The sequence below is a fragment of the Epinephelus fuscoguttatus genome, linkage group LG21 (genome assembly GCF_011397635.1).
Source record: "Epinephelus fuscoguttatus linkage group LG21, E.fuscoguttatus.final_Chr_v1".
Lineage (NCBI taxonomy): Eukaryota > Metazoa > Chordata > Actinopteri > Perciformes > Serranidae > Epinephelus > Epinephelus fuscoguttatus.
Genome location: NC_064772.1, coordinates 17294018 through 17316037, shown reverse-complemented (window position 1 = coordinate 17316037; position 22020 = coordinate 17294018). Strand labels below are relative to the sequence as shown.

The window sequence follows — 22020 nt, the reverse complement described above, 5'->3', positions numbered from 1 at the left end:
AAGACAAATACTTCAGTAACATTAAAGGTGCTTATAAAGCTAACACCCTCCCCTTGCCAATTCAGATCACTCTCCTGTCCATGTCTTGCCCACATATAAATCAGCACTCCAGTCAAGCAAGCCTCAGCACAAAACAGTGCTTCAGTGGACTGCAGATAATGTAGAAACACTTAGGGGCTGTTTCCTCAGGACTGATTGGAGCATGATGAGGCTACAGAGACTATCACTGTAGTACTATCAATGTAGTTCATAAAAAAAAAAAATCTTCCCCAACATTAAGCCACACAGTACTAAGGAGGTCAAAGCTTGTATTGACAAAAAATGGTTTTCAAAATAAGGACTGGGTAGGTATATTGCTACAGCACAAAAGAACTCAACTACCTGCTGAGAAAGGCAAGAGAAAAACACAGTTCTGTTAATCTAACAGAGCTTTAGCTCTATAGACAGTAGAAGATTATGGGACTCTATCAGAAATATAACTAACATGAACTCTTGCAGGAAACAGCTGATAACCACAGATGATCTGAACAGTACTAATGAGCTGAATCACTTTTTTCAGGATTTCTTCTTGGAGGGTGCAGAGGTTCTGGACTCTATCAGTGCTACTGTTACTGCTGATGGGCTGTTAATTGAACCTCAGCAGGTGTGCAGGCCATCTTTAGTAAAGTATGTTGGCCTAAGTCAAACTCTGGGTCAGTTAAGTCATACTCTACGCAGCCTAATGATTTTATCATCACATTCTTAGATGATACCATTATGTTAAGTCTGTTCCATGCCAGTGACTGCCACTCTGTGTAAAACAGAGAGATTGCCACCTTTAAACCTTTAAAGGAAATGATCTATGACCGCAGGGGAGTGAGAGACCATGACCATGTGATTATTAATAACAGTGTAATTGAACAGGTGTCCTCCTACAAATACCTAGGAATTATGCTGGACAATAATTGGAGTTGGAGAATTAGATTGTACATGTTGACTTTTTATGCACTGGACTAATTTAGAGACTTCACTTCCTCCAAAGACTGTGCCTGAACAGAGATCATATTAATGGTCTACAATGCAATGCTGCTACCATATTGCTCTGGAGTAGAAGTCATTAATGGGGAAGTTAATGCGCAGTCGCTGACCTCTAGCAATCGCTAAAATTTAGCTCCACACATACATTCATGACAATCCTTTTTAAATCATTTTAGAAAAGCTATTTTTTACTGTTACTCTCCCGTTTTATCCCAAGGGCAGGTGCAACTTTTGTCTCTTTATTTTTCGTACACTGTTGCTTTTATTTTGCCTCAGTACACTGGTACCTACTATGGGATTTGTTTTCTACTAGTTTGTTGTCTTTCGTTGTCTAGTGTATGCCATGTACACACTTACAATGCAGCTATATGCACTATGTGCCCAAGACAAATTTCCCTTTGGGGACAATAAAGTTTATCTTATATCTCAACAACTATTGCACAGATTGCAGTGAAATTTGGTACAGACATTCATAGTCTCCAGAGGATGAATCCGTATCAGCTTTGTGATCCTCTTACTTTTTATTGACTGCCAGCACTGAGTCATAGTTTTTAGTTATCCATCTTTTAGATAGATTAGCACCAAATTTACAGACATTCATGGTTCCCAGAAGATGTATCATATGACTTTTTCTCTCACACCACCATGAAGTTCACATTTTTGGTTCAGTGTGAAATATATCAACAACTGCTGGATAGAGTGCCATTTAACTTTGTACAGAAATTCATGGTCCTCAGAGGTCTACTGACTTTGGTGATCCTCTGATTTTTCATCAAGCACTGCCAAATTGCCGTAAAATTTAGTACGAACATTCATGGTCCCCAGAGGATGAGTGATTTTAAGTGATTTGTGATCAGGTAATGGTGCCAGAACATTTTGTGATCATCATCAAAACCTGTTTCACAAATCGCTGTTCAACACTGTCACTCTATTTTTGGTCTTTTAGAAGAAAAAAGTGCAAAAGAGGGGCCAATTTAGTTTTATTAATTTCATTTCTTTTATTTAGCATCTATTTACAATGTCAAAACCAGAAACAGGCTGATGAGCAGCCCATGGAGAATAATAACAGCAACCCAGATGAGAAAAATCTGATAATTGCATTAATAAAACATCTTCACCCTTCTTGATTTTTAAACTGTTGTTTCATCTACATATGTTCTTGATTATCTTGATTGGTAAAAGTAAAAACTAAACTGTACACATTTCACAAATCACATAATCATGTAAAATTTGCTAAAGATTGTTCACTTGTATTATCTTGTCCTTAATTCACTTAGTGCAGTGCCGGTGCTTGTATGCATTATTCTATAATAATTAAGAATCATTATCTTTAAATGGAAAAACACTACAGGGTTTGTTTGACATTCAGTTTCCAGTGAAGTAATCCAAAATAAAGAATGAAATCATAATCATATCATTTGTCTTTCTACGCTTGTTCATTCTGCTCTATGTTGGCCACCAGACATTTGGCATCCACAGGGGCTCGTATTGGATTGTTGAAGTATAACTTGTTGTCAAAGGTGCTTTCTCCCAAGACAGGGGTGGGTATCCGTTTACGGAAAAGGAGGAAGGCACCGAGTCCAACTACGGCGATTACAACTAGCACTACAGCCACAGTGATGCCAGCAGACCCATGAGAAGCTTCTTTAACGACGGGGGCTGAGGGGGCAAAGCATACAGAAGTATTAACAGTGACATCACTAGAGTCTGAAACGTAATATTCAGTGCATACGGTAATATAGATAAAACAACTTACCAACAGCTGGTGGCTTTTCTGTTGGTGTAATAACTGAAAAAAGAGAATAAATACGTATATGTGATGATCAATCGGACGATTTTAAACTACTGTACATTACAGCTGATTAAACATACCTTTGGCTGTTTTGCAGATGTACGATTTGTATCTGCTGCAGCTGCTTGTACTCCACATACCACTGTCTGAACTGATGCCAACACATGATTCAGACTTTGGCATCCCTGTTTTCCAGTTGGTATAGTCCACAGCACTGTTATCGATCCACATCCACTCACCTGAAACAAGGGAAGCTTGTTTATAATCAAACCCGCACTCTCAGACACATTAAGCAGCAGTGTGTGCCCTTGTATTTTCATGGCATTGGAGCCACAGAGCTAAGCATCCGATTTTCAGACAATATTTAGTCTGCCGTACAATAGAAAAGATTTTTACCGTTTCCCTGGTTGTTATGCAACTGTGTTTCCTAACCCAAAACAAGATGCTAGCCAAAAATGTAATTTGTTTTCCGATATCAGCCAGTGTTGGGGGGGGGGCTCAGCCACGGGGACTTGGCTGGGGAACTGCAGCAGGGCTGAGCCCAGAGATTTGAAGATTTGAAGCTTCAGTTGTTACAGCGTAGTAATTGGCATCAAATCAGTAGTCAATGCTTTGCTTTTTTGTTTTGTCTCTTCACCAGTAAACTGGTGGAGGAAACTGAAAACAGGTGGCAAGTGTCAGACATAAATGAGGCCAGTTTCCTCAGAGCAGTCAATGACCCCATCTTCAAGCAATTAAGTTGGCTGTCTGATGAAAAATAGAAGCAAGAGAGATGAATTGCAGATGGTTATCTGCAGCTAGAAACTGTAGTGAAGCGCTTGTTTGTCATCTAGTGATGTGGCCCCACCCACTCTGTTTTCAGTTATTAATAACTTCCAGAAACACTGTGTGCAATAGTCCACCTTCCACCATCTTTTCCTCTCTTATCATTTGCTCACACACTATGGCGCCAAGTGCTATTAAAGTCAGGTTGGGTTCGGGTGGTTGATTAATGTATATAAATATGATTGATTACTATTAGCTTCGAATATTTGCTGGTAATTATCAGTGAAGTGTTGAAGCCCCAAAACTGGTATCCAAAACAGCCTTATTCTCTGGTTCAAGTCCTTGCACAGGCCAAGTATGGAATGTAAACAGGCACCCGGACAGGTGTCAGCTCCACGGACACCATATTATAGCTGATGCTGCCCTACCCCTTGATACTGTATTGCATGTGTGGGTGTGAGTTGTGTGTACAAGAGGGTTATGCGAAATAGTCACATTTCAACTGCCAATTGCCTTGTGTGGATTGACAAATAAAGAAATTACATTTTCTAACCAATACCTAGAGACCAACAGTGGAGCAGAGCAAAGTAAAAACAAACTATGATGTCGGACAATATTGGAGATATAAACAGAGTGTATTGAGTTGACAATTTTGTCCAGGCTTGGACCTGCTGGCTGCGGCCCACCTGATTAATGGGACAGCCCATCTGATTAGAGGTTACACAGTGCCAAAACAGCCAATAGTCTAACTATACTGTAAGGCAAGTGCAGTGGTACCGGCTATCTTCTCCTTCCCCCCACCCCGTTAAGTGGATTTGTCCATCATGTGATATCAAATGTCAAGCAAGAAATAAACAAAATCAGGGCAGAAAGTTTTGACAAAGAGACAGGAAATTAGATGGATAAAGAATGAAAAGGTGGAGCAGAAATGGTCAGAGACAAAAAAAGGAAGTACTCCAGGGTGATGCTGCACAGGGTCTCTAACGATAGCAACAGTGATAGCAATGACAACAGTCTACTGACAGCAGCAAGGAAGAGGAGGGAAGAGTTACTAATACCAGCTGACTAATGTTTAAGGCCAGGGGCAAGAAGTAGAAGATGAGCGACATGACAACTTCTTAGCAGGTGATACCACTGGAGCTAGACTAACTCATGTAGTGACAGTTAACAGAGCTAGCCAGTTAGCTGCAGCAATGCCAGTGCCAATGCTGTGCCACTCAAGTGGCTTAATCTTTAATTGAGCCTATCTGCACTGTAAATTCTGTTTTAAATCCATTCTGTGGTCTGTTATATCTAACCAGCGCTATGAATAACAGATCATTGCTATTAAAGCAATTCCAATCAAAGACACTTAGCGCAATCAATAAAATAATTTTAAGTCAAGCAATGGGGCCAGTCCAGTGGAAATTTGCCAGGGCTGAATCTTGTTCCCAGTAGGACCCTGACTCTGTCTGTTATCAGTCACCCTTGGTTCTGGCTCACAGCTTGACAATGCTTGACAACGGCTTTTGTCCTGCCAGTGGCACTCATTACTCTTTCAACCAAGAAACCACTGTTTCATGTCACGCCATACGAATCTGTCAACTTAGTCGAACAGGCATATTATAAGGTCTGAACCCAGGACAGACATTTTTCTAAGCTTCATTATGCCAAACGTGAATGAAAATGTATCTATATTGATGTTACCTTTTATCTGTTTAGATATTTTTTATTTTTACTTGTCTAGCATTGAGTACAGTGTAGTATGTTATTGGAACAGTGCTGAACTTTTTTCTACATTGAAAAAAAGGAACTGCAAAACATGCTTACCTTCATGAGTCTTGTAGAGGCCAATCCAGAAGGACTTGGATTCGTCCTGCAGAAGCTCCAGGTTCTGCTGTATGAAGAGACCCTCCTGAGGGTCCTCAATACTCAACAGAGAAGCACCTTATGAACAATAACATACTGTCAATATTGTATACATTTACTAATTATAATTCATTAGTAAAAGCTATTCATAACATACCCATTCTCAGACATTCAACTGAGGCGTGGGCCCAGTTGTCCACCATTGAGCCAAAGAAGGAGTAACAGTGGCCTCTGAAAGGTATCCAGGTTTTTCTTTTCTTTGGTTCTGGACAGTTGCCGGGGAGTTGTGGAGGATCAGTTGGTGCTATGTCTGATAAAGAGACAGGAGAATGCATAGCGAACAGAGATTAGCATTTAGAAATGTATAGTATATATGCAGGAGAACTAATATAGGGACCCTCTGACCTGGTGACTTCTTGCAAAGGGAATAGTAGGTATTGGTACATGGTCCAGTTTTCCATGTTCTGTCCACGTCTATATACACGCAACCATAGTTGTTTTTAGGCTCATTTGTCCCCCATTTGGTGTAAGACAGATGCCAGTTATCGACCCACTTATACCGCCCACCAGTCTGTGGAAAAATAAAAAAAAACATACTTGTTAGTTAGTTGTCGGTGAAACAGAGCTAACAGTTCTCCATTTTGAAATCCTGGTATAGTGCGGCCCTTTACCACATTGCTGTTGAGGCCGATCCACACAGGCTCATTGTGCTTGGAAATCTGTAAGATGATGTATGCCTGGGTGACAGGGTTCAGGATACTGGCCAGATCTGCATCGTCTGCTTGGCACTGCCTCCTCGCCTCATCCCATCTCATCTTCTGGGCCACCACCTTGTAGGAGTCGTTGCCAAGTTTGGAGAAAGTCTTTGGTAACATAGTTGTGGCTGGGACTGCAATCTGAGAATCTTTGCAAACGAGAAAAATCATTAAGCAAATTGATCCCCCCCAAATTCATGATGAATGTGGCTTTGCTAATATTTTACTCACCGACGTTTCTTTTACAGATGAAGCCATGTTTTGAGTGACAGTCTTCCACCTTCCAGAACCCTGCTGTTTTGGCAGTGCTGCCCACCATTATCACACAGTCAAACGTCTATCAGGCAGAAAAAAAGGTGCATTAGTGAGACGTGTTAAAGCTTTTGAAGTTAGGATATACACATTTGACAGGCCATCTTCTAACAGAGACAGAGTTTTAGGTGTCTTTCGTGCTTTTTTAATACTTGTAATCTGCAAGCATATGACCATCACAACGTGATCTCACAGAAATACGTGAAATGACCACGACCTCTGAACACTGCATTAAATGGCGGTGGCACAGTTGGGTTTAGGCACCAAGATTCTTTGTTAGGTTAAAAGAAGACCATGTTTTTAGTCAAAATAAGTAGATTTATTATGTAGGGGCACAAGAACATCATAAAGTGAGGCAAGCATGTCATGTAAGGTGACGTAACTTCGTAAAAAAAACCGTAAGTACGTTAAGTTTAAAGAACTCAGCATTGACCTTTAGTTTCACATGAGACTCACGGTGAAAGTCCAGTGTTTCTTTGACACATCCACCACCCTGACCTCATTTGTATGCAGACTCTTAATACTACTCACAGGGTCATAACATTTCCCACTGTCCACTGCGTGACTTTGTTGAACCAGGGGATTTGTATGTTCACAACAGCCACAGATGCTGATGGACTTTCCTTCGGCATTGTTTCCACGGTGCGAGCCCTTAATTTCAAGACAATACATGCCACCACTATGCAACGTGGTGTAAAGAAGTCATGGTTATTTCTTGTATTTCTGTGAGACCGGGTTGCACCATTACATTTTTGAGATAGAGAGCTGGATGTGGAAGTTGAAACAATCTTGGAACCCTTCAACTAACGGTGATTTAGACCCTGGGGGCAAAAATATTTCAGGGGTTCTGGTGTAGCCAGCAGATACCCGGGCCCAAACTTTTCTTTGCACCAATCTTTGTTTACTAATCTCTATAAACAGATATATGCATATAAATGCAGATCAGTTTTAAAAAACCTAATATAAAGCTCTATCATTGTCCAATAATAGCCAATGGGTTCAGAGAATACATTTTTGCCAATGTGTTCCTCTTTGCTCTCCACTGGAACTGTTTACCTACATGCAACTAAAGCCCACTCAAACTTGATTGGTCAATACCACTTGGACTACAAATAGGAACCAGAACACTTCCCATTATCTATAGATTCTGCATTCACATGCAGATTTTTACTTATAGATATTAAAATTTGAAATAACCTCTTCCATAAATGCATAACGTCCCTCAGGCACTGATGTTGGATGCCCTTTCGCCCAGTTGGTGTATGTAATGCCTTTGCCGTCCGTCCACACAAAGTGCATCTCCCAGTTGACATCATTCATGCCAATCCACAAATCTTCATTGTATTTCAGCATCTGCATTGTCAGGAAAGCTAGAAAGGAAGACAAAATTGTTCTTCAGCTCCCTAAAATTGTGGTTTATTTACATGACTGCATGATAAAATGTAACCTTTACAGACAGCCACAAAGGAAACACTCACCTTGCTCTCTCTCATTGGTGACAGAAACCAGATTTCCTCCTTGGTTTATACAGTGTGTCCTGGCGTCCTGCCAGCCCTTATCGTCATTCCCCACAACAATTTTGTAGCACTGTGTAAACGAGACGAATTTTGCTGTGTGTTAGAAAAACTAGCAAAGGAACAATGGGCAAACCAGTATGGAAAAAACTGGAAAACATTTTACAGGAACAGATTTAGGCACATCTCAGAGTTTAAATCACATCCTGAAAGTAGGAGGAAATCTTTGTCTAAGTCTCAAAATGACCACAAAGAGATGCAAAAGAACTACAAAGAGACACAAAACAGCAAAAAAACAAAACAACAAAAGAGCCCAAATATACCTCAAAGAGACATAAATTGACTTTAAAGAGACACAAAACAACAAGACATGCAAAGGAAATACAAAGAGACACAAAATGACCAAAAAGACAAAAATATACCTCTAAGAGACAAAATAACTTTAAAGAGATATAAAGCAACTACAAAGAGACACAAAACAGCAAAAACAAAACAAAAAAACCCCAAAACAAAACAAATATATCTCAAAAAGACACAAATTGACTTTCAAGGAGACACAAAACAATAATAAAGCCATGCAAAACAACTACAAAGAGACACACATCGACTACAGACACAAAATGACCTCAAAGAGATGCAAATGGAACTACAAAAAGAGACAAAATGATCAAAAAAGACACAAATATAGCTCAAAGAGACACAAAATGATCAAGAGATACAAAGCGACTAGAAAGAGACACAAAACAGCTAAAATGACAACCAAAACAACCAAAAAATATACAAAGATACCCCTAAGGAACACAAAATGACCTCAAAGAGGAACAACACAATTACAAAAAACATATAAGATCTTTTAATCTGAGTGTCTTGCTCCTCTGTAGGAGAGTTGGTGGGGCGTCTCACATGTCTATGCCCAGGGGCCCATTGTCCCATAATACACCCATATATTGGAGTATTCTCTGTTGTATGTAGTTATATATCATTACCTTTCCTTGGAAAGGTAGCCACTCTGGTGCACATCCTCCCTTAGATATGGTGGTTGGGGCTATCGTTGTATTGACAAAATTACTGCTTCTTTTGCAAATAGATGGTAGCTCCAAACCACAGTTAATATCGTTCCAGTACCCTGTATATGCAGAGTTTACACACAACAATGATTAAATAAGGAAAAATAAGTTCATTATTGGGTCGGACTAGCTTATATTTATGAAACCAACACAGTATGCAGTGTTAGACTTACCCATGTTCTTATATAAAGTCACACAGTTTTCATCATTATTAGCAAAGTTGGGCTCATTGTGTTCCCATGCGGTGTATGTTATAGGGCTGCCATCCACCCAGCTGAAAATGGAGAAAGGATAATGAACAACACGTCACTAATGAAAAAACTAGAATTACCGCCTCGCGGTCATATGCATTTGTGTACCAGTCAAGCTGCAGGTACAGTTTACATACATGTTTCTCCAGACTCATGCATAGCCATGACAGTTGACAGTAAATCAAATATGGACGTTGCTGCAAAGAAGCTACAATTTCTAAAATGTATATGCTTCACACACATCTTCAACTCGACTTCAACTACACAATTAGCACAGTTTCAAGATGGACACCCAAGATTAGTGTCACCAATCCAGTATCTGACCAAATGTCTCCCCTTCTGCCAGCAAAGTGTTCATGATGTCACACTATATTTGCGTTTGTATCAGACTAGATTTTGACAGATGACATATGGAAAGTAGCCATATTGTGCCAAAACAATATAGTCTGATTTACCTAAATGATCGATCCAGATTTACTGTCATGCCAATGTAGTATTGTCCTTCTGTGCCTTTCGCTATCTGTAGGAGAGACATTACATTTAGGTTTCATTAAAAAAGAAATATGCATACGTGGTTTTCAGGATTTTTTTTTGGAGAACATACAACAAGTGGTCATTTCAAACTTTCAACATTAAACATTTTTCAAAAAAATATAAAAAATTTCTTACCTGTTTCCAAAGGAACTTCCTCTCAGTCTCCCCGGTGATGACTACAAGATCCCCAAAGCCCTTTTTGCAGGCGGCTCTAGCAGCTTCCATATTTAGCTTGTCCTTGTTTATCAAATACTGTGTGTCATTGTATATAAGCCAGCCATCTTCTGTGGTGTTATAAACTGTAAGAGCAACAGTTATCAACTGTTATCACATGTTTCACAGGTGCAGTATTGGAGAATGATAGAAAAAAAGGCTAAAAGTCTACAGCCATGCTAGTTGTGGGCCCCCAAGAAAGCTGCTCAGCCTTGCAGCAATGTTTTCCCAGTGGTCACAAGCATTTTCCCCATAGACCACCATTGTAAAAGAGACGTCTGTATAACTGTTGACAGGACACCTCAAACTGCAAACTAGGTCCATTCTGAATCTTTCTATCGTGAATTTTTGAGATAAGGTGATTTTTGTAAAACTTTACTCAAGTCAATGAAAGTAATTTAAAGTCTATGAGCCGAGCGAGAACTGCCACAAACTGAGGTAGTAAACCCAGAAGCTAGAAAACCTTTTGGTGTATGTGCCAGGTGAGCAACTCCATTGGAATGAATAGGCACCATCTTGGTGACCAGTATAGTTATGACTGAAATCTATAGGCAGCAGTGCTTCAAGCCAAATGCTAACAATACTTAGCAAGTATTTAGTCGTAAAGCAATGTATAGGCCAATTTTCAGACATTCCACCAAAAGTCAAAAATGTCAGGGGAACACCAGGAAAGGCAGGCCAGGTAAATGAATGGGCCCCTCAAAAAAAAATGGGTAAAAGTTTGCCTCCATTGCCACTTATATTAGCGCATTTTCAATGACAACTATAAACCTCTGTAAACCCAGTGCATCACCACTGCCCCACAAATAACCCTAAGTGAGACCCCTTCTAGATACTGTATGACTGCGGGATACCATTAGTTAGGATAGCCAGCTATCTGTAACTGTGGGGCCTCAATGGACATTTTTGCCTGGCACCCCCAAAGTCTAGGCTCACCACTGCAGGGGATTGCCAAAGTAATTAGGCTTTATCCTCCAGGAACCATAAATGTTAGTACAAAATATCAGTGTAATCCATCTCATAGGTGAGATGTTTTAGTCTGGGCAAAAGTGTTGGACCAACAGACTGACACTGCCATCCCTAGAGCCGCTAGCATGACTAAAAACAGATGAAACAGACAGATTTTAGCTCAGTAAATTAAGGAAATAAAACTGGGGTTGCTGAAAAACTTACCTGTTTCAATTACGACAGGCTCAGGTTTGGGAGTCACACCTGAAAGTACAAGAACCATGAAGGAGTCTCAACAGCAGGGCAAAGCTCTACTTTGACATCACACAGGCCGTGGTTACACTTGTCCTTTAATGCAGCTTTTGTGATCAGATGTGCCAGACCGTAACTCAGCTGTGTCCGCATATGTGTGTCTACACTTGATGCTTCAGTATGACCTGCCTGATCGTATAATGATTGGATATATTTTCGTACAGATTACCTGGTCTTCATCTGATAACAGCTAACAGAAAGTGTTTTTTTGTTTGTTTGTTTAAAAAGTATAAACGTAGGAAGATAGCAAGTGCTCACCAATCTTTTAAGTGGTTCAATCTCCAGTAGGCGATGATCTTGAGCACACAGCTAATATGTAGCCTAAGTGGTTTGTTAGGCTGTTCTCATGCACTGTTAGTACATTTTCCTATGAAAAGTAATGCACCAAAATTTGTACATATCCAACATAATCATTAGGCAGTAATGCGTGCATGTATTTTGGAAGGCTGCGATCACATGCCCAATGTGCTGATGGTAGTACAGAAGGAAGCGGTCTCACAAGTATGGAGGTTGGGATGGTAAATGGATCACAAAACACAGGACTTTCCTCCAGGACTTTCACCAGGAGACCGGTGTTCGGAAGTGTGTGATGTTTGAGTAAACTTTTCTTAAACCAAACCACAGTAACCTGACTTGCCTAAACCTAACCTAATCATTCATTCACTTATCCTTTGGGGGTTACGGGGGACCTGGAGCCTATCCCAGCTGACACTGGGCAAGGGGTCGTGTACACCCTGGACAGGTCACCAGACTATCACAGGGTGACACATAGAGACAGACAACCATTCATGCTCACACTTACGCCCAGGTTAGCGTTACCAGTTAACCTAACCTGCATGTCTTTGGACTGTGGGAGAAAGCAGCTGCAAACCCACGCTGACACGGGAAGAACATGCAAACTCCATGCAGAAGGGCTCCCTCACCAAAGATTCAAGCCAAGAACCCTCTTGCTGTGAGGCGACAATGCTAACCACTGCACCACCATGCCGCTCTGATGCAAGACTGTACCCATGTGCTATCCTCACCTCACTGAGATCCAAACTCAATCCGAGCCAGGCCACTTGGCCATATGGTTTGGCTGAATGCACCCCTATGCTGGCAAGATCCGATCTCAAAGCGTACAAACTTGGTAGCACCCTGGCATGGTCAGATGACAAAAGTCGCATTGAAAAGACAAGAGTAACCACAGCCATAACCAATCTGGACAAATGGCTCTGTGTAAATTGCAGCACCATGAGGAGACCAGTTGGTATTACCTTTGCGTATCTGGCAGATCCAGTCTTGGTAGGACTCACAGTGCCGATCATTCCAGTGCCGTCCGTAGTAAAAGTGGACCTCTGCACAGTGTTCATTGTCATTGTGGTTGTTGGGTTCTCCATAGCCCCAGTTCTCATACTCAAACTAGGTCAATTTTTTTGAAAATACACATAATTAGGCCAGGGTTGAGAATCATAGTCAGTAAAGCTTTGTGTGACATCAAGTAAGTGCTACATACAGGTGAGCCATCACTCCATCCGAAACCTGAGTTGGTACCGAGGCTAAGGCCAATCCAGGCTGGGTTAGAAGAATAAAACCTTTGTGACAGCAGAAAAAAACAACACTGAATACTTGAATAGTTGAACAGCGTTAGTATAAAGTCTGATATATACAAAGCTACTGTAACATACGGAGCGTTGTCCAGGTCCAGTGAACTGTGTATGCTCATCAGGTCCCCACCAATGGCTCTGCAGAAGTCTCTTGCTTCTGACCAATTCTTCTTAAAGTCTGATGATTTTTTGTAAAGCTTTTTAAGGAGTGAGAAAGAAAAAAGTGTTGAGGGTTATGTACTTAAAATCACACGATTTCACAGATGAGTTCAGTTTGTTCTTGTACTTTATAGCAGAAGCTCCTCTTGGCAGCAGGGGTCCACCCGGACTCACAGCTCAGGGCTGGGGTGGTGGGTGGGACTGTTGTCACCAGTACACCCTCTGCTGGTTTCTTGCAGATATACTTCTCCTTGTTGCTGCAGCTGACAACATCCCATAATCCAGCAAAAACCCCAGTTGTCATGGCAATGCATCCTTGGTGTCTGTCTTTTATCAAACATAAAAGAAATGGGAGGAATATCAATAAACTAAGCTTAAAGATGTAAAGATTACAATCAATTATTTCGATAGGGAGGTTTTATGGAGGAACTGATGAATGTGGATCAAGCCTTTCTACAAAAACAGCACATACAACCTGCTGCATTAGACAATATGAAAATAATTAGGAAGCACCAGACCAAGATGCCCAGAAGAAAATGTTGGCATTGTAGGTTTTTGCAAATCACGGATACGTTTTTTGGTGACGCGTCATTATCTTTTCACCAGGGATAGTGCTATGAACAGCACTTATTTTTTCACCAAGACATCACTGTTTCCAGCTTTTGTGCCACCAAAACTGGGTATTTTAAACCAAAATATAATCTTTTCCTAACCACAGCCACCAGGTTTTTGTGTCTAACCCTAACCACGCCTTACCCACACACTCATTGAAACGTAGACGTGTAAAGTTTCATTGTATCTGCCACATAATAACATACAAATGTAACATGGATTGCGGATACATACATGGGCGGATTATCAGACAGAGGTCCCCCGACCATCTCGCTTTAGTAGTTGCTATACATTACTTTGTAGCTGTCAGCTTGTTTTGTGATTTTGTGTCTCTTTGTGGTCATTTTTAGTGTGTCCTCTTGTCATGTGTTGTTTCTTTGAGGCCAGTTAGTGTCTCTTAGGGGTATATTTGTATCTTTTTTGGTCGTTTTGTGTCCCTTTGTAGTTCCTTTGCATGTCCTTGTTGTTGTTTTGAGTCTCTTTGAAGGTCAATTTCTGTCTCTTTGAGGTATATTTGTGTCATTTTTTGTCGCTTTGTGTCTCTTTGTAGTTGCCTTGTAGCTGCTTTGCATGTCTCTGTTCTCATTTTGTCTTTTACACAGGTCAATTTGTGTCTCCTTGATGAATATTTGTGTTTTTTTTGGTCATCTTTTGTCTCTTTGTACTTGATTTGTGTCTTTTTGTAGTTCCTTTGCGTGTTCTTGTTGTTGTTTTGTGTCTCTTTGAAGGTCAATTTGTGCCTCTGAGATATATTTGTGTCATTTTGGTTGTTTTGTGCCTCCATTAAGTGTCTTTTCATGTCTTTGTAGTCAATTCGAGTCCCTTTAAAGATGAATCTTTGTCTTTTTTGGCTGTTTTGTGTGTCTTTATAGTCATTTTGCGTCTCGCTGTATTTCCTTTATGTTTCTTTGTTGTCCTTTTGTCTCTTTTTAAAGGTGAATTTGTGTCTCCTTGAGGTATATTTGTGTCGTTTTTCAGCCAGTTTGTGTCTCTTTGTAGTTCCTTTGCATGTCTTTGCAGTCATTTTGAGTCTCATCCTGGTCGATGTGTGTTAATTTGAGTAACATTTTGAAGGACACTTACAATGCCAATATTTACTCTTGCAACTGGGTTGGTAGCACAAACGCACAGCTAAAGAGAGGTGTACCATACCTGGCATGCCCACATTGAAGTGAGTGAATGTGACTTTTCTTCTGGTGGTCCATTTGAAAGTGCTTATGTCGCCTGTGTTTGATAGACCCATCCAAAAATACTTCTCTGGTCTCAAACCCACCAAACTGACCAAGAAGGCATTCTCATATCTGCATGAAAACATTTGAAAGTGTAAAGGTGAGCAATAAAATAAAGCATGAGATTCATTAATTTTGTGGTTAATGGTATACATGGTGTAAACATGATATAAATAAGAAGATGTACCTATCAGTGACATCCACCAAGTGACCACCAGCATTCGAACATGTCTGCTTTGCCTCATCAAAGGTTTTTGTCTCAGACCCAATGTTGTAACAATAAGATCCATACCTGATCGAGCCCTTTAGATGAGATGACAGAACACATCTGATAAAGGCTTTGCTGTACAATAACACTCACTATTTAAAGGAAATTACATCACTCACAAGCTTGCAGCCTGGGTTGGCGTCCTCATGGGCACCTTCACCTGGTTTAATGGAGGCCTTCTTCTTACAGATGTATCCGTACATCTTCTCACACATGTGGTCAGCCCACCTCCCGTCCTGTATGGACCACACACAGCAGATAAGAACACCACTGTGTACTGTATCTCTCCATTCATCACCCTTTATGTTGGGAGAGTAAAGGGTTTTACCTTTCCTCTGATGAGGACACAGTCTTCCTGGAGGTTGGTGGCATGCGTTGGCTCATCAGTCTGCCACTGGGTGAAGGTAACGTGGGAGTGATCTGACCATTCAAACAGCATCTGGTTTCTCTGATCATTCAAGCCGATCCAGAGCACATCTGTTGGCACTGAGGATTTTTGAATGTACATGTAGATGTTAATGTGGTACAGTTTCTCACATGTAATCTCTTCTGTATTCAGTGTTGTTGCTCTTTGAAGCCTGTGGCTATTGTCATGAATACTTTCACACAGAAGCACATATTACACGGTCAAAGAGCAACATAGTATTTCTTAGCCACTGCACCACAAATAAAGGCATCAACGATCATGTTGCTTCAATACTTATGAAGATTATAAAACAACAACATGGAGGCTCTGTAGTCCGAATAAATGACTGTAACTCTCACTCCAATCCTCAACCCTCTGGTTCGAACCAAGGTGGCAAACTTATTGGAGTAGTGCCACAGTGAGTCCTGAATCTTGAAAATGAGTTAGCATATTACCACTCCCAGTTCCCTCGTCTCAAAGTGAAATAAGGTCTGTGGTCGACACAAGCTTAAGAGACTTTCACATTTTTCTCTATGACATTAAATATGTTGGTGAATACCCCACTCATGAATTTTGAAGTCTCTCTGTGTCTTTAAAAAAGTCAGCTGCTAATAAGTAGCTAAATGAGACTACAGTCAGTCATCACACAGAACACGGCTTTACAGCCTCGTCATGTGGTGGCGTTTAAGTCATGCGACAGTGGTGTAGTTCATTTTAATGTTCGCTTTTTACTTCTGGAGATTGCTTTGAGGCTTCAAAATGTTGGTTTGTGAAGATTACTTTGCTGAACAAAACTTGCAAGTGTCATAAACTTTTGTTTGCCACAGAGCTTATTATCTGCAGTAATCCAAAATCTAATGGAAAGATCCTGTTGGCTTCTTGTCAAGGGAACTAGGACGACCCTAACTTCCTCATTGGCCCCCAAATAAACGTCATCCCTGTATTACTTTATTACCCCTTTCAACCTCAACAAAGGCAGCACGTACCAGATTCACTCCTTCTGTTCTTACCCTTTACAATATCCGCCTTAGGTTACCAAATTCATTATTGTTGTAGAAACAAGTCACTAGAGGAAAATAAATTATTGCACACTTACAGTATCCAGATTGAGATATGATGAAGCTCTGCTCTTCTATATTGTGTATGCTGGCCAGATCTCCTCCCTCTTTGTGACACGCCGCCAAAGCGTCCTTCCACATCTTTTTACTCCTCTCCAGGTAGTAACAGTTACCTGCATAAGGAACCCAGTGACTGGGGCAGAAGGTGGGCTGGTCTTTGCCTGTGGATAGAGACAGAAAAGAGGTGACAACATATTCAGTTTGTACTATGAAGATTTACTCAAAGTTAGATTCTGATATAATGGAAGTGTGATATTATTTTACTTGGTGGTGGAGGCAGACTGGTCGAGTTTCCTTTGCGACAGATGTAACCAAGCTTCTTAGTGCAGGCGCTGCTCTCCCATTTTGAGGCTTTTCCAGCATTTAGGGTTGCACAGGTGAGCCCAGGCTCTGATGAGGGATGACCTATTGCAAACATTAATGCATGTGTTATTTGTTTTTAAAATTCAAAGATAATTTATGAGGGTATTTGTGACATGAGTTGCTCTAACTGTGAATATGTAGATCATGTAAGAAGTTTTCTGTTGTTACCATGCAGCTGCTCAAGTTGCACCACAACATACAATAACACACTGCTCCTGTCTCAGTATATTATGTAATTGCTTAAACCATTCAAAAAAACACACCCCTTTCTCACCACAAACACTGCACCACTGGAAATGACCCAGTTGCTGCAAACACAACTGAAAATGTCCTCAACTCTGCTAAAAAACACTTGTAATTACAAACAACAAGGCTGGAGATGTCCCAAAGTGTCATTAAAAAACATACTTTTGTCACTACAAACACAGTTGAATTACCCAATTTTGTCGCTCCAAACACGGCTTAAAGTGCCTTATTAAAGAATACTCGCATTAAACATGGCTAGACATGTCCCAAACTGTTTTTAAAAAACATACTTTTGTCACTATTAACACAACTGAAAAAGTCCCAAACTCATTACCCAATTTTGTCTCTGCAAATAGAGTTGAAAGTGTCCTGAACTCTCATTAAAAATTACCCAATTTTCATTCTACACACACTGCTGAAAATGTTACCAACTCTTGATCCACTTTCTGTCCAAACACAGCTGGTAATGTCCTGAACTCTTGTTAAATAATACCTGCTTTAAACATGGCTGGACATGTCCCAAACTGTAGTTAAAAGCACTTGCTTTTGTTGCTGCAAAAATGTCTGGAAATGTCCCGAATTCTCAGTAAAAAATCCCTGCTTTTGTTTGTTTCAAATGGTGGTCTGCTGCTGCTTGGCAGCTGTCCTGCCTCGGCATCATGCAATGCACCATCCCTTCCTCCTTCTTTTAAGAAATCAGTTTATATACATGTAATGAAAACTATGTCATCCACATAAAACAAATGTAACATATTTGTGGTCTGCAGAAACAAACAATGCCAACAATAATCTAGTGGCTGCTTCACTAACCTGGAGCCCAGTTTAAATATCTGAACGGGTTTCCGTTGCTCCACTGCCACCCACTCTCAAAATCCAAGCTGTTCAGTCCAATCCAAAGAGATGTTCCCAGATTATTTGTTAACCCTGCATCAAACCACACATTAAAAGCAACTGAAGTTAAATGATATAACATTGTGTTGTATGGGTAACTGATACAAGTCCGACTTTGTACCTGAAATGTATGACTGCTCATGCAGCTCCACAATGCTGAGGAGGTCGGCTCCCTGCTGCTGGCAGCTCTTCCTGGCCTGATGCCAGGTCAACACAGCCTGTGTGTTCCCCTGATACTGAACCCCTGTGACGGGGTCAGTATCCCAACCTGAGGTGGCTGCATTATGGTAGAAACACACAAGGGAAATCATGAAGTAAAAGTACCTGAATTTAATGACAATACATATCTTAAAACTGAAAAAAAAAAATGGACTGCGAAACTTTAGGTCACATGCGTAACCCTAGTTCTCAGAGTAGCATGCTATGATTGAGAAACACGTTGCACACCCCTGTCAGGACTGTGTTGTGTTTGATAAAAAAACAATGATAAAAGTGAGCTGGCTTTCTTTTTCTGTCCTTTTCCTGCCCCAGTTTTAGAGCAGCGTCAGGGGAAAGATGGGTCTGTGAGAAAAGGAAAACAAGGACAGTGCTGTGCTGACAACTCATGAGAGGAAGTGTTAGTGTTGTTCTGCTGGAGGAGGTCAGAAACCAGACCTGTCAGCGCTGACCTCCTCAACGATAGCTTTAGAGAAATAACAGACAAGATAATTCTGCAAGTTTGAGAAACAAATTTTACAACACAGTCTTTCCAGGGATGCTAGTTATTGTGGAGGGTTCCTACCTTCGGTGGGACAAAAGCCCCATTTCTTTACTTTATTGTAATCTCTCTCTGTTGCACACCACAGGCTTCCATCTGAGCGGCCATCTTTTGTGCATTCAGCGTACCAGTTGTCCTCAAACTTAAATGGGAACTGACAGGGGACTCCAAAGGCATTGCCCCCTATTGTGAAAATCTCTGCAGAGACACAGATCACAAATTTAAAGATAATCAAAAATGAGCAAAATAAAAGATGCAAAGCCTGCAAATCAAAAACCTACTAGATATTCTACACGTCCAAAAGCATATTAAATAGTAGTATATGATTGTTAATCATATACTACTATAACAGCCACTCTTTAGAAAGGCTTTACACAAGATTTTGGAACCTGTCTGGAGGTATTTCCTTCTATTCAGCTACAGGAGCCTTCGTTGTCCACTGATGCTGGGTGGGAAGGCCAGTTTATCCCAGAGGTGTTAGATGGGTTTGAGATCAAGGCTCTGTACAGGACAGTCAAATTCTTCCACGCTTAACTTAGAAAACTATTTCTTTATGGACCTGGCTTTATTTCATTATTGTTTTATTTTGTTTTATTTTATATGTGGCACCTTTTTCCCAACGCTGTATCACTTTTATACTGTTTTTAATTATTTTTAATCATCGTCTAACAGTTTTTATTTTTGTGAAGTGCTGTGTCACTTTGTTTTTAAAAGCACTTTACGGTATATATAAACTATTATTATTATCATTATTAGAGTGTATATCGAGATTAGGTGTAGCATGTACCGACAGGGTAGTCCATCTATTTCTGGTTTCATGCTAATATGCTAATGGGTAGCGTACCGCTTACGATGCATTTCTAATCAGTAACATCAATTATTCATTCATTTTCCATAACCGCTTATCCTGTTATGAGTCGAAGGGGGGCTGGAGCTTATCCCAGCTGACATTGGGCGAGAGGCAGGGTACACTCTGGACAGGTCGCCAGACTATCACAGGGTCTCCAATTAACTTAACCTGCATGTCTTTGGACTGTGGGATTTTTATTTTTAAAATAATTTGTTGCGACCTTTTGTTCCCAGGTGTCCCAACTGCATTATGAGCAAGTCTCCACGTGTCAAACATACCTGATATTTGCAACATATTGCTGATTGTGACTTACAGGACAATACAATTTCAGCACTTAGGATATTAGAATGTGCTTGAATCCTTTCTTGAGTGGTTATTCAACCTTGAGCATTCACTCCGTAGTTTAAATACCACCATGTTTTGTGGTCTGAAGATGTTCTCCTGAAACGCTGTACTTCTAAGGATGACTTTACTTTCTTCTAACATACTGTATCTTATTGTAAATAACTGTGTCCAGACTTGATCAACTGGTTTGTTTGTTTTGGAGAGGAAGAGACTTTGCGGTAAAAACCTGAACAATGACCACTGAAGGAATTCTAACCAGGAGAAATTTCAGCTGGTTGCAATCTGTAATCGTCACCTCCATGTGCCAATGAATTTCCCTAAATCCTACACACTGTTCCTTTAACTGTGATTTGATTTCAAACCCATGTTCCAAAAAAGCTGTCAGAGTTGTTAGCAAGTCCATTATTTTAACAGATCTATCTTGGATTTTAAATGACATTTGATCTACACTATCTATACATTTGGACAACGCCATAGAAACCACAATTTGCTAAATATAGTATTACTTGTCAGAAATGTATTTTGTTTTGAGAAATTAAATGTCTGAAAACAGCCTCCAGCATGGGAGATTCTGCATGACAAACATTGTTGCAGGACTTTCTGAAACACCCTTCAACCTCTCTTAAGATGAGATTCTACAGTGTACACTATTGAAGCTTTGCCTTAATTAAAGTCGATTGTGTCCCCACACTTCCTACCTTGAAACCCCTTTGAACAAAGGTCACCCCGTGTGCCATATATCCTCCAGCGACTCCAGAGCCCAGAGCCTTTGTAGATCATTATGTTCCTTTCATTGCGGTTGCCCCAGTTTAAGTGCAGGTCCTGGTCTTTGAGGCCAAAGAGGGTCTCGTTCTTGCACTGCCAGTGTTGGAGGTCATTGTTCTCATCACATTCAAAGAGGACCACCTTTACCCAGTCTTTAATCTCTGTGGCCGCCAGGCAGAGCTTGAGGGACAGACTGAGGATGCGAGATTCGGAGGCCCAGCGAAACTGCTGGTTTTTGGCATGAGGATCGCAGGGGGCCACTGTTATGGAGGTGGCACTCTCCACCTTTATGCACTTGTTGTGGTTCTCGTTGAAGATCAGGAAGGAGCCACCGTCTGGAGCAGAGCAGAGCAGCTTCAACAAATGCATTTACTAATCTAATTACTCTCCTAAATTTAAAAGATGAATAGACAGAAAATGTATCGTTGGTACGTACCTATGTCTGCAGTAATGCAGAGGACCTGCAGAAGACAGAGGACCACAGCAACATTTAAACAGGGTAACATTATCCTTGGTGCGTATTTTGCACTCAGTGGTGGATGAGGTTGTTGGAGAGTTTTCCAGTCATGAGAGAAGAGGTCTGGTGTATGCTAAGGTGTGCGACATGGAGCAACAATGACACAGAGACGTGGTGCTTTCCCCCCTTAATCGCACTGATGGGTATCCTGTCACATGGCTAACTAAGGTTGTACAAACGACAGCACTTTCCATGAGCTTTCACAGAATTTCTTTGGCAGAGGAAGGCAGGAAGTGGGAAGCAAGCAATCTCATCTCGCTATTTAACAACAAACAGAAAGTTACCGTAATAGCTTCAAGAAAACTCAAGTGTCAGGGAAGGACAGTAATTCTATTTTTATTAAATCAAAGGCAAACAAGGAACCGGGTGATGGATTTTAGGAATTAATTTACTCAAGCAGGCTTTTCTAAGGTTCAACATATCGCCTTTATCTGAGATTTTTTTTTCCAATCTTTTATAAATAGCTCTTCAGTCTGAGCTAAATCTGTGCCGGAGAGCAGATGTCATTTATCAAGTCTGGCTTAGAAGACGTTTCAGGTGTCTGAAGATTCACATCTGATCAGGAATGTGCCAGTTTCAG

General features: G+C 40.7%; 1 protein-coding gene across 1 annotated transcript; it reads right to left on the bottom strand.

Annotated features, from left to right (window-relative positions):
- Nucleotides 1–1990: 1990 nt before the first annotated feature.
- mrc1a (mannose receptor, C type 1a) lies at nt 1991–21519 on the bottom strand. The gene is made up of 30 exons (XM_049565713.1): nt 21360–21519; nt 20857–21258; nt 18988–19161; nt 18328–18483; nt 18126–18239; nt 16971–17111; nt 16685–16867; nt 15511–15668; nt 15302–15418; nt 15102–15217; nt 14838–14986; nt 13201–13400; nt 12996–13111; nt 12824–12902; nt 12585–12729; nt 11242–11280; nt 9991–10154; nt 9777–9841; nt 9244–9344; nt 8990–9129; nt 7968–8076; nt 7687–7859; nt 6409–6514; nt 6094–6326; nt 5828–5993; nt 5580–5732; nt 5384–5500; nt 2890–3048; nt 2774–2806; nt 1991–2676 (listed from the first exon to the last, which is right to left on the bottom strand). Exons 1-30 carry the CDS (start codon nt 21427–21429, stop codon nt 2444–2446), a joined length of 4311 nt encoding a protein of 1436 aa, XP_049421670.1. The 5' UTR covers nt 21430–21519; the 3' UTR covers nt 1991–2443.
- Between the last annotated feature and the right edge of the window lie 501 nt (nt 21520–22020).